The 12230-nt window shown below is 36.9% G+C and overlaps 1 protein-coding gene across 1 annotated transcript in view; it reads left to right on the forward strand.

The window, feature by feature from the left end:
- LOC107084014 (complement C3-like) overlaps nt 1-12230 on the forward strand; it is an 84236-nt gene that overhangs the window by 28577 nt on the left and 43429 nt on the right. The window contains exons 14-18 of the mRNA XM_015373641.1: nt 3641-3767; nt 6046-6114; nt 7760-7957; nt 8068-8179; nt 8261-8349. Of these exons, the coding sequence (XP_015229127.1) occupies nt 3641-3767; nt 6046-6114; nt 7760-7957; nt 8068-8179; nt 8261-8349 (595 nt within the window). The remainder of the gene's footprint in view (nt 1-3640; nt 3768-6045; nt 6115-7759; nt 7958-8067; nt 8180-8260; nt 8350-12230) is intronic.

Below are 12230 nucleotides of genomic sequence, written 5' to 3' on the forward strand. Positions count from 1 at the left end.
GGATGGTCTATGACTCTTCCTGTCAAGGTCCAAGGGATTCTCCAAAGCTAAATTAAGAATTACACACTAGAGGCTGAGTGAAAATGATTGATGGAATTCTTAAAAAATTCTAGGGATTATTTGAGTCCATCTTTGCAGCGATTGGATTTAGAAACAGAGAACTTTTATTTAGTTTATTTGTACAGCGCCAATTCACAACACATGTCATCTCAAGGCACTTTACAGTTCACCAGATCATGCAGTCAAATTGATTCCAAGTTTTCTATCTAAGGAAAACCAATTAATTGCTTCGACTCAAATTAGACAAAACGATTATGACTAAGGTAGATAATGATTATGTAGAGTAGTAATGAATGGAGAGAGCTGACTTTCTCTGAGAGAGGAATGTGATCCATAGCAGTTAGAGGAGAAAGCTTTAGTCAGAGAGGGCAAATGAGGCTGAAGAGTCAGGCAGGTACTGAACTGACTCTTTTACCTGAGCTCTGTACCTATCTGACCTCATCTGCCCTCTCTGCAGGTATATTCAGGGCAATTAAACTAGACTGCAGGGAGAGTATGAAGATGGATTTGTTTCAATAATACGTATGGTTGTATTTTAAATGTGAATATCTGTGAAGAGTTAGACAGCGTTTTTTGTTTTACTTGTACAGCTAAATATTCAGCTGTAAAAAAAAAAACAAAAAAAAACCCTTAAATACTAAAGAATAAACAAACAACTGAACATGGAGGCAGGAAATCCAAAAATCAAAACATGAAAACAAAGTCAAACAAACCAGAAACCATGGAGACATCAGGGGGGGGACACTATCATGAGGAGGAAGACTCACCCCGAAATCCCACATACTCCGTCAGCGCTCTGCCCCGCTACGCTCCAGACCGTCTGCGCAAAGCAAAACCTACATCCTCCGTTCTGGCTCCCATCCGCTCCGCTCTGAGTTCCTTGGAGATCGTAGAGGGCATGCGCGAGATGAACCAGGGTTTCCGCGGATCATTAAAAATAATTACAATTCATACATTTTTTTTTAAATCAAGGCCTTAATTGGCACTAAAATGAATTAAATATGTTTATCGTGGCATAATTAATTAATTAATTTGCGTGGAACTGATCATAAAGCCGTATGTTCGGAAAGGAAGCGGAGAAAAAGCTAGAGAATATATATATATGTGTGTGGGTGTGTATTTACATACATACAAGAGTCATGGAACTGTGCTTACAGCTCCTTCATATTTCATGTACACTAATAACTTGTGTACACATGGTACTTGTTAGTGGAATTAAAATCCTTTCTAATAGCATTCAAATAGCATTAAATTAGAGTCACTTATTCCTGTATGAACCCTGTGAGCACTTTATTTCATATGGCATATAAATAAAATCCCACCATCATCCAGCATATGTTCAGTTTCTGCCGAAATGAATTTTTTTTTTGTGGATTTTTGTAACAAGGATAACTAGGATAATTCAAAACAGCTTTTTTTGAATGAACTTTGTTTGTTCTCTACTCCCAAACTCAGCATCTCTTCATCCATTCCTGCAATAAGAAGTTTCTTTTGAATGGATTTGATTAAACTTTAAGTCCCTCGGTATAAAATAAATATTTCGATGGAGATGAGAAATCTGCTTCCTCGTTGGTGAATAACCAATAGTTTGCATCCAATCATTTAAATGAATGGTGTTAGTTTTTTTTTATTTATTTATAAGAATTATGCTATAATCTCTAGTTACCGACCTTTGCTACCATATTTTAATTTGACGAACCGGAATTTCTCGATGTTCTTTTTCCTTTTTGGTGCGATTGCAATTGGGGGTCTTGACCTGGCCGGACCGGAGCAGAGCAAAAAATAGCTCGGCTCCGTATTTTGTCGGTGACGGACGGAGAAGACGTACGTGGACGGGACGTGCGACGGAGTAGCGGTGGATGTGGAACAGCTCTCACTGATTTACATGAAAGACAAGCGCTCCGTACGACGTACGTCAGCGGGGCGGAGCGGAGCGCTGACGGAGTATGTGGAATCTGGGGGTCAGGGAGATGGAGTTGGAGGAAGTTTGACGAGGAACCAGCCCTGAGGAACTGAACAGAAAGAGTATTTATGGGAGACTGAAACAAAGAGAGAACCAACAAGCAGATTGGGAGCAGGTTTGAACAGAGCAGAACAGGAAAGGAGCTAGGGAAAAATGAGAACACAAGAGGGCAGCAGAGGGCAACAAATAAAAACCTAAAAACTGAAAATAACCAGAAACACAACAAATTAAAAATTAAACAACTAAAACTAGAAAACATGGAACAAAGTAAAACAGAATACACAAAAGAAAACATAACAGAACCAAGACTATGACAGTGTGATTGAATTCCAACTAAATATTTAGTTTTACAAGTAAAAAAAATGCTGTGCAAGTTCTTCTATTGAAGTAGAAGTAGAAGATTTAGTCATCCTACTGCTGCTGCTTTAACTCAACCATTTGAGTTGGTTCCCTTAAAACAACTGGGTTTTAAAGTACAGTCCAATTAAATATAAAACCGCTTGAGTTGTTATTATACCCAAATTGGGTTGTTTATATAATCTAATCAGGGGCTCATATTGATTGCCTTGCTGGGTCCTTCTAACACAGCAAGTTAGGTTGTTAATATATTGTTATTATTATCATTTTAAATATATTATAATTATTATTATATCATGCTACAACTATGCTAACCATTTTAGTAACCATTAATATTGCCATTTCAATTCATTATTTTCTTGATGAAATATATTCTTACACCAATAATGTTGCAATGCATATTTAATAAAATATAAAAAATCTACAAATAACACAAAACATTTAGAGGGAAAAAAATGTTTAAAAAAAAAAAATGTTAAAAAAAATGTCAACATTTTACTTCCCATCCTTAAATTACTAATTTTTTCTTCAACCAGATAAGATTCAAGTTCTTGTTTGTAATTTATTTTCTGAATCAGCTAATTTAATACTTTTCAGCCTATGCTGTGAACTTTGGCGTCATTCTGCTCTCTTTCTGGACAGGAATGAAGCTTTTCTGTTTGCTGCTAATGCATAACACGCCTGACATGTTTCTGGGCAGTATGTGGCCCCCTTTCAAAATTTCTTTATACATTTTTCGAGAAACTTGGGAGACATTATATTAAGACCCTTCTAGCGTCCACATTCAAGACATTTTTTGATATCATGTATGGTTTGGCTGTGCAGCTTTTAAGATGAGTCTGTTTCTGCCATTTTACTGCCAAATGATTCTACCCTACAAAATCTTCAGATGATTCAATTGTTTTCTGCAGTTTGAACTTTCTGATGACTTCCTATCACATTTTCATATGTTCTTCAGTTAATTTCAGCTTTTTTCATTCATCAAAAGCATTCCCACTTGCTGTTTCTCCGAAACAGCTTTTTCTAGTTATAGTTATATAAACGACCCAATTGCCGTACCAAATTTGTTGGGTTAAATTAACCAAACATCTGTCCAATATTCAACTAGCACTGGATTCCGAAACTACCAAAATCTGGAATTTTTTTTATGGATTTGTTTATCAGATTAATTGTTTTGAAAGATAAAAACAACATTGTGGAACTCCAGCCTCTTAACCTATGTGGTGACATTTTTGCTGCTTAATCTATCTCTCTCATTAGATATGGGACGTAGTGGAGCAATATGACACGGGCTGCACAGCAGGTGGAGGGAAGGATGCCATGAATGTGTTCTATGATGCAGGGCTGTTGTTTGAAACCAACTTTGGTGGAACACCATACAGAATGGGTACTTCAAACTAACTTTGCTTTAACTAAGTACGGTAATGTCGAAGTAAGACCCTTTGTTTTTCAGCAATTGCTCAGCAAATCCTAGTTTTGTTCCTCTATATTTCCTGTCATTTTTATTGTCAGTTACTCTTACTATTAATTTTACACCCCTAAAATTATAACAAGCTTTATATTACAGAGGTCTAAATATAGGTGTATTATATGTGTTCTGCTTTAGACATTACATCATAGGAGAGCAATCCTATTTTTTAGAGCAAACACCAATTTTTAAATCTCTCACACAAATTCTCACTTAGTTAAATTAAGAGACCATCGTTTTATTTTACCTTATTATACTGTAGGACAGGCAGACACACATCTATTAATGACATCTCAATAGAAATCCTATTTGTGAAGGTTAATCTTTATTATTAAACCTTATGGCTCCCTGGATTTGAATTGATGGAACACATTACAAAAGATCAGTTTTCTGGCTTTTAAGCATAACTGTGTGTCACATTTTTACTCATCCCAAAAATTGTATTTGTGTCTGTGTAAAACCGACTACTGCATAAAAGTTGCAAATAACTGAGCCAAAAATTGGTATGGATTTTTAGGAACATACCTTCATGTTTGCTGAAGACAAGTAAATGCCTTCTTTAACAAACATTTTATGACCATACGAGAGAAAAACGAATCTTATTTGACCACAGAGAGAAGTAGGTAGTGTTAGTAGTATCATGCTGGGGATCTGTTTACTGCTAATGGTTTAACTACAATTTCACAAAACAATGACAGAATATTTCTTTCAAATTCTTCAAATTTATCTTAGATAACTCAATGGACCATTGGACCTATTTAGGTCATTTCCATTGGACCCATTTAGCAGTTGCAGTAGTAAACTGATCACAGAAAAACATAAAAACTGGTGTTAGTATATGACTGTCATGTTGGGTTATTGGAGCTAAACCCAAACGCAGAACACCACGGAGACAGGGTAAAAGTTCAACAGTTTATTTGAAAAGACACAGTCCAGATAATTGTACTGCAGCAGGAATGAGTCCAGGGTGGTCACACAGGATACGCTGATCTGAGGTTCAGGCTGAGCGGAGGAAAAAGGAAACCAGAAGAGTCCAGAGGCAGAGAGATTTAGCAGAAGGCTAGGCAGCAGCAGGGCTAGGCTTCTGACTAGCTGAAATTCAGTCCTTGAGTTGCTCTAAGTTCTCACCCAGAGAACAGGCAGGCAGATCCAGACCGCAGATCTCCTGGTTTGGCTAACAAGAGCAGGAAGACAAGTTTCTGAAGATGAGCTCCTCCAGAGCTCATGAGATGCGGCAGGCAGATTTCAGCAAGGGAGACTCCTCCAGAGTCCCAGGGTTCAGTCAGGTTTCTTCCGTGATTAACAAACACTCTGGCACCGGAGTGAGGTCCTCAGCCCTCTTAAGTACTGGTCTCCTGATGAGCAGATGAGGAACAAGTGGTGAAGTTAGCTCCAGCCTCAGGAGATCCAGTACGCCCTCTGGTGGAGAAAGGTAGACAGAACCCCAGATCCCAACAATAACAAAAATCCCCAGGAAGGGATCCTCGGCGCCCTCTGGTGGGCAAGCCTCAGGATCCCAACACTATCTATGGCTAGCGAAAGATTTTCTTTGTAAATTGTTCTGTCCTGATCCCTGCTGAAAATGTATAAAAGCAAGATCCTCACCTGGGTAAAAGAAGGCTTTAATTACAGTACCTCTGCCAAATCTGCCAAAACAAACAATGAAATACCTGACGGTGATTATGATAAGTTTGTTAAAAAAATAAGGTTTCTCTGAAATTAGCGGTTGAGCATTATTTTTGGGCATAGCTTGAGGAGATTTAAGCTAAATAGATTGTGACAGCAAGGAGGAAAAAGACAAACATGGTAAGTACAGCACAGAAAGGCCAGAAAGAAGTAAACAATGAAATATCTTCTTTATAGCAAATAAAGAGAATAAATTAAGAATCTAGGCCGAAGCATGATTGGACTCATATTGAAATTCAAACATTAAATGATCACAAAAATTGGTTACTTGTTACCTAATGTATAACAAATAAAAAATCTACAGTATTACCTTGATTCAGCTATTTTAGATTTTACTAAAAAAAATACATTATCCAATGTTGAATACTTGTTTGTTCAACAAAGATTTCTGTCATACTGAAAAATGTTTGATTTTTTTGTGAAAAAAGACTCCAAAAACACTTTATCAGGTTATTTAGGAGGGATCATGAAATTTGATGATAAAATGTGTCTTTGGTCTCTTAACTTCCAGATGTAAAATGTCCTGCACCAACCAGGAGGAAACGCGAAAGAACTATCACGGAAGTCAGAACCACCTTGAGTAAGAATTACTGTTTTGGCTGACCCTAATAGGTACTTAGGCACTGCATTGATTACATGGTATGAGCATTAAACAGTAATAATGCTTTATCTACCAAATTATGCATTAGAATTTGAAAGCATTCAAATTTAATAAATTTTTCTAACAGTGTATTGCATTAGTGTGAAAGAGTATTAGAGGTATAATTAGATTAGATTAGATTAGATTAGATTAAATTCAACTTTATTGTCATTACACAGGTACAGGTACAAGGCAATGCAGTTTAGGTCTAACCAGAAGTGCAATAGCAGCAAGTGCAGGATAAATAATGGTTCTATAAGTACAGGACATGGGTTTCTACTGAATGAGTATAGAGATGAATACCATTATAAAAAATGAAATATATAGATCACTAGTGTTATGAACTAAATTTACAGTTGGATATGTACCAAATATAATATACAGGTGGATATTACTGTAAAAAAGGTTTTTACAGNCACTTTTCATGCAGTGAAATGCTTACCCTCTGCCATGGGTCGAAGATTGTGTTCATCAGTATGGTCAACACGGTTTGTGAGCAAGTTTCATCTACTGAAGAATTATTTGTAAATTCTATTTTCTGAGAGAGCTAGGGAGCTTCTGCATTTATAACTACCTTTGGTTTGTTCTCTTATTATGTTATGAGTTTTGGACTCCAAAATGCACAAGCCACATTCCAACACCTTAAGAATATGGTTGTGTCTGGGTTGGAGGGTTGTGCAGTATTTCTTGATTATGTTGTTGTCTTTATAAATACATGGAAAGAACATATGGCTCATGTTAGTAAGGTGTTTGACAGACTGACTGAAGCACACCTGCCTATAAATTTGGCCAAGTTTGAATTTGCTTTGGCCACTGTTACGTATATGGGTAAGGTGTTGGGGCGAGGGAGCGTGCAGCCAGTAGAAACCAAAGTGACTGCAATATTACAGTATCCTGTTCCTGCAACAAAAAAATAACTCCAGCAGGTTCTAGACATTGTGGGGTACAGTTGCAGATTTTTGTAAAAAACTTTTCTACAGGGGTTACTCCTTTGACAGATTTGCTGAAAGAAAATATTAAATACATTTGGTCCCCTTCCTGTCAGACAGATTTATATTATGTTAAATCTCTCCATTTTTCCCTCATGCTCTTTTGGTTCAACGCATGGATCGCCACTTTGTCCTGCTTCTAAATGGTAGTGATGTAGGTGCAGGCGCCGTGTTATTCCAGAAAGGTGATGGTGGGGTTGACTGACCTGTGATTTTTTACTCTTAAAAAAAATTAAACCTTTTCATTTGAACTAATCTGTGATTGAAAAAGAAACATTTGCACTTACTTGGGTTTTATAGATTTTTGAGGTATATTTAGATTTAGAGTTTTGGTTAGGTATTTACCTGTAATGGTAAAGCTAAGGGATACGGTCAGGGTATGGCAGCAAGTGTGTTACACTATAGGGACAATTCCCCAGAAACACCTACTAACTGGTGCAAATGTTTGACTCCATCTTGCTTGATTTAAAGAAAGTGGAAAGGACACAACACTCAGGTTATGGAGTACTATCTTAAAGGCAGAACTCTTATCTTATCTAAAGAAAACTGGAATATGTGTTCTCATTGCATGTCTCTGACCTTTTTTCAATTTTCAGTGAGTGGATACGGAGACAAATTACAAAGAGATTGCTGTTTGGATGGTATGAAGGAAATCCCAGTATCATACTCCTGTGAGAGGCGCACTGAGTACATATTGGATGGCCTAGCATGCAAACAGGCTTTCCTGCATTGCTGTGAAGAGATGAAAAAACAGAGAGATGAGAGAAAGGCAGAAGTTCTACACCTAGCTCGCAGTAAGAGTTTACTAGAAAAACAATTGGTCCCTGCAAGTTATTCTTAGTTGCAATAAAAATTATTCCTTAAGTCAAAATCAAAACGTCAGTTGTTTTTATTTCTAACTCAGGTGAGAAAGATGATGGTTACATTGACAGAGAAATAACAACACGCTCTAACTTCCCTGAAAGTTGGCTGTGGAATGACATCCAACTAAAATGCCCCAAAGACGATCAAAACTGGTAAGTAGGACACAAATCAAGAAACTGTTCCTAGTTTTAAATTCTATCTTGCAAAAATGATATTTATTTTTTTTCTTGCAGTACGATTGTGTCAACCGAAATATCTAAACCCTTACCAGACACAATCACAACCTGGCAGGTGACTGGCATCAGTCTGTCAAGAACTCATGGTATGCTCTGGGTGTCTGCAGAGCTTAATTTTTCTTACAATTTAGAAGAGCTCTCCATTATTAGTTTTCAAAGGAGCAATAAGTAAGAAATTTACTGTGAAATTAATCAAATATCATTCTCATTTGTTAACTATAACAGAGGTAACATTCCCTGTAAACAACTGGTCGTCTCCATCAACAAACTCTTAGTCAAGTTTTTCTTCACTTCCAATGGAGATTTATGGGATTCATTGCACTAAGCAGGTTTATCAAACTCAAATCCTCAACTCTGGTTTAACATAGGATTGGACTTTTCAGTTTCACGCTGAAAATTACAAAGGGGAGGAAGATGGTGAAATAGAAGATTGCTGCTTGAGTAAATGTGTAAGTTTATATATGAAGTCACTATGGCAGGCTGTTTTGACATTTATTAATGTAGTGAATCAGAACAAAGGGACCCAGTAATCAGACAAGACAGACAGTGGAATAAAGCTTTTATTTAAGCAACGAGCTGCGGATCTGTGTTACTAGTGGATAGGGTGCATAAGGCAGGAACCTCTTTTGGAGAGAAACAGAGGTTAGTGACCACAATAATCTGACCGATGATTAATGCGTGAGTCACTAAGCTTGTTTACAGTTCAGTTTGTGCCCAGAGAATGATTCCAGCCGTTCGGCTGAGAAACGCGGACGCTGCCAGAGAGTTCCAGACGCTGAAGCATAGAAAGCTTCAGAACTAGCAGGAGACCAGATCCTAGCAGAAGAAGGAAGACAGGACAATCCACAGAGCTAATTTAAGAGGCAGATCCAGGTTTAGTCCACAGTAGAATCCAGTAGATGTCCCAAGACAGGTCAGGCAAACAGATCAGGAGAGGGACAGGTTAGCTCAAAGGTCCAAAAGCCAAACTGGTCAGGATTCCACAATCAGAACACAATAAGTGACACTAGAAAGACTCTCACCCAAAGGTTCAAGAAAAATATGGCACTTATAGCTGGGACCATGCGGCTTAAATGGAGGCACGAGCAGGTGGATCAGATTATTAGTAATAAGAAACCAGACACAGTTAGACAGGTGAATGAAATGAGCAATTAAGCCAGCAATCAACACCAAGGTCATGACAATTAAAAGCACTCTCCTGTCTGTTGTTCTATTTGTAGATCACTAGAATAAGATTCTTCATAGTAAAAATCACACTCCTAGTCAGAATTCTAATAACAGATTTTCTAAATTATATTTTTGACGGCAGATACTGAATCAAGAGAGTAAAAAAAATGTAAGAACTAAGTTTTACATACATATAAAACGTTTACACATTATAAGTGGCCATTTTGACATTTATCAGGTTGACTGAATATGTATTTATGGTATCTAAAAAACATTTCTTCAATGTTGAATACTAATTGAGTACTGAACAGTAGTTTATTTTCTTAACTCTGTAACTTATTCTGTTATTTTTATACATTTTCTAAGATCCACATTGTGTGACAACTTCTGCTATAACCCTTTGCTGCTGTAACACCACAATATCCCCCATTGTGGGACAATAAGGGGATTTTCTATTCTATTCTATTCTAGTAACAATAGGAATTATGGAGATCTGAAATTAATTTCTAGACATCTAGAATGTTCATTGTAGAGATGAAGAACATCATATTTTTTAAATGGTAATTTCGACAAGAACAGTTTTTTCAGATATCAGATATACAAATACAGTCAAACTAAAACATATCAAAAATGGCCTGCGATAGCCTGCAGTAACCATGATAACATTATAGGCAAAACTAGTTTATTGCTTGATTGGTAGTGGATCAGTGTATCTACTTAGGTGAAATCATCCCACAGAAGGTGAAGATGAAGTCTAAAAATGTTGTTTATGCAGGTAGGACCTGTGCATCATTTCATGGGTTTCCTCCTCATTTAGATTCTCTCTTAATTCACACAGTAAATAAGTGTCCAATAAATGGACATTATTAGCGGTTATCAGTCCAATCCTAACCTAAAGGTAATTCCTTTTTACCGTAAAATGAATTAATCTATTCAGCCTATATATCATCTGAAAAGAAGTCCAGGTTAGCTCTGGGGAGAATATTACTACAATAACAGAGACGGAGGTTGAGTAAACTCTCTTTGTGAAACGAAAAACTCAGAGTTTCCCTAAATTCAGATAAACCTGCTTTGCGAAAGAGACTTATGGTCTAGAAGTACTGCAGTACAGTGTGTAGCCTTTGATTACTTTGTGGTTCCTGAGTCATATGAGAAATCCATCTGTGCTCTNCATTTACATACCTAATACATACATTTTTGCTGATTTGTGTCCAAAAAACAATAATGTTTTCATTATTTAGATTAAAGTTATGTTTTTATACTCTTGTTAAAGTCCAATTTTATTTGCAGCCTCTTCAATAACCGTGCCAAAGTTGTTTTTTTGGGGGGGTTTTGGACATGTATATTAAACACACGGCAGCCTGTTTGAGTCGCAAATCAGATCACCTGTGGTACACTTTAAAACATGCAGCAGTAATGCAGCACTTTTTCAACCTCACACTGTGTTGTATGGAAGTGTATTGCATTCACCAAAGAAAAATAAATCAGACAGCAAATCTCATAATTAAGATATCAGTATCTCATAATTATGAGATGATATCTCGAAATTACGATTTTTTTTTACATCAATAAAGTACCTAGCTATAACCCTGGGATTACTACTTGTGGAGTAAGCATGCAACCATACAGTTTCCGTACGATTTTAGTTTTTCATATGAATTACGTGCTGCATGAATTTGGGACGTCTTAAATGATTCTGAAGCCCTAGTAATACTCCTTGAGGATCTGGGATTCTGAGAAGGTACTGGCAGACAGTGATTTGGGAAACCGCCAAGCCACCTCGAATGGATTTCAGATGTATTAATTTATAGCCATAAAGCATCCCATGCTGGTTTAACTGCTCCTGCAGGAACAGTGCGATTTCCAGCAAGTCAGGGTGGGCTTTTTTGCCTTAACAATTCTAAGGACTTACTGCGCAATGCTGACAAACTAAAACAAATTCCATCCACATTGAGGAAACTCAGTATTTCCTAGAGTAGCATACCTAAAAGGAAATAAAAGCACATTAAAGCCGACAGCCCATCCATTGTTCATGTTTCATGTAGCGTAGCTCAGCAATGATTTTCCTTCATGATCTCCTAAATATGACATATTATCTCATAATTATGACATCTCGTATCAGGATCTCATAATTACGAGATCTGTTTCTCGTAATTATGAGATAAGCTGTCACATTTTTTTTTCTTTGGTGAATGCAATACCCTTCCGTAGTATTGAGATTGCGGTTGCTAAAAGGTTGCAAGCAACCTTTTAGATTGTTGCATATATGGTTTAAAAAACAAACAAACTCAGAAATCATATCTAATCACATTTATGTAATTATTAACAACTTTTGCTTTATATTTTTTCCACCTTTGGCAACAGTTAGTCTCAAGTGATTTAAACATGATACAGCAAGCTTTGCAGATGTACTTCAAAACAGTTTCACCCATTCCTCTCTGCCTTATATCTGGAGCTCAAACAGGTCGAATGTGGGATGTCTGTGTGCAGTTTTTTTTTTTCTTTTTTTTTTCTCCAGAGATGGCTATATCAGTATGTTCACTTTGGGGAGTTATAGGACTTTTTAGGACTTATTGTGGGGACCAACAACTGGACCTCATGAGGAGTAGTTACCCCCATTGGAGTAGGGGTAGGTAGAAATGAGGTAATTTATTTTAGCCTTAATTATGGGCAATTTTGTGCAGTAGTAGTACACCTTTCACACACATGTTCACATTTCACAAATCACAGATAAAAATAAAAGAAGCACAAGAGACACATAAATATTTAAAAAGATAAAAGTAAGGTGGATAAAAGAGAC

The sequence above is a fragment of the Cyprinodon variegatus genome, unplaced genomic scaffold (genome assembly GCF_000732505.1).
Source record: "Cyprinodon variegatus isolate N-32 unplaced genomic scaffold, C_variegatus-1.0 Scaffold90, whole genome shotgun sequence".
Classification (NCBI taxonomy): Eukaryota; Metazoa; Chordata; class Actinopteri; order Cyprinodontiformes; family Cyprinodontidae; genus Cyprinodon; species Cyprinodon variegatus.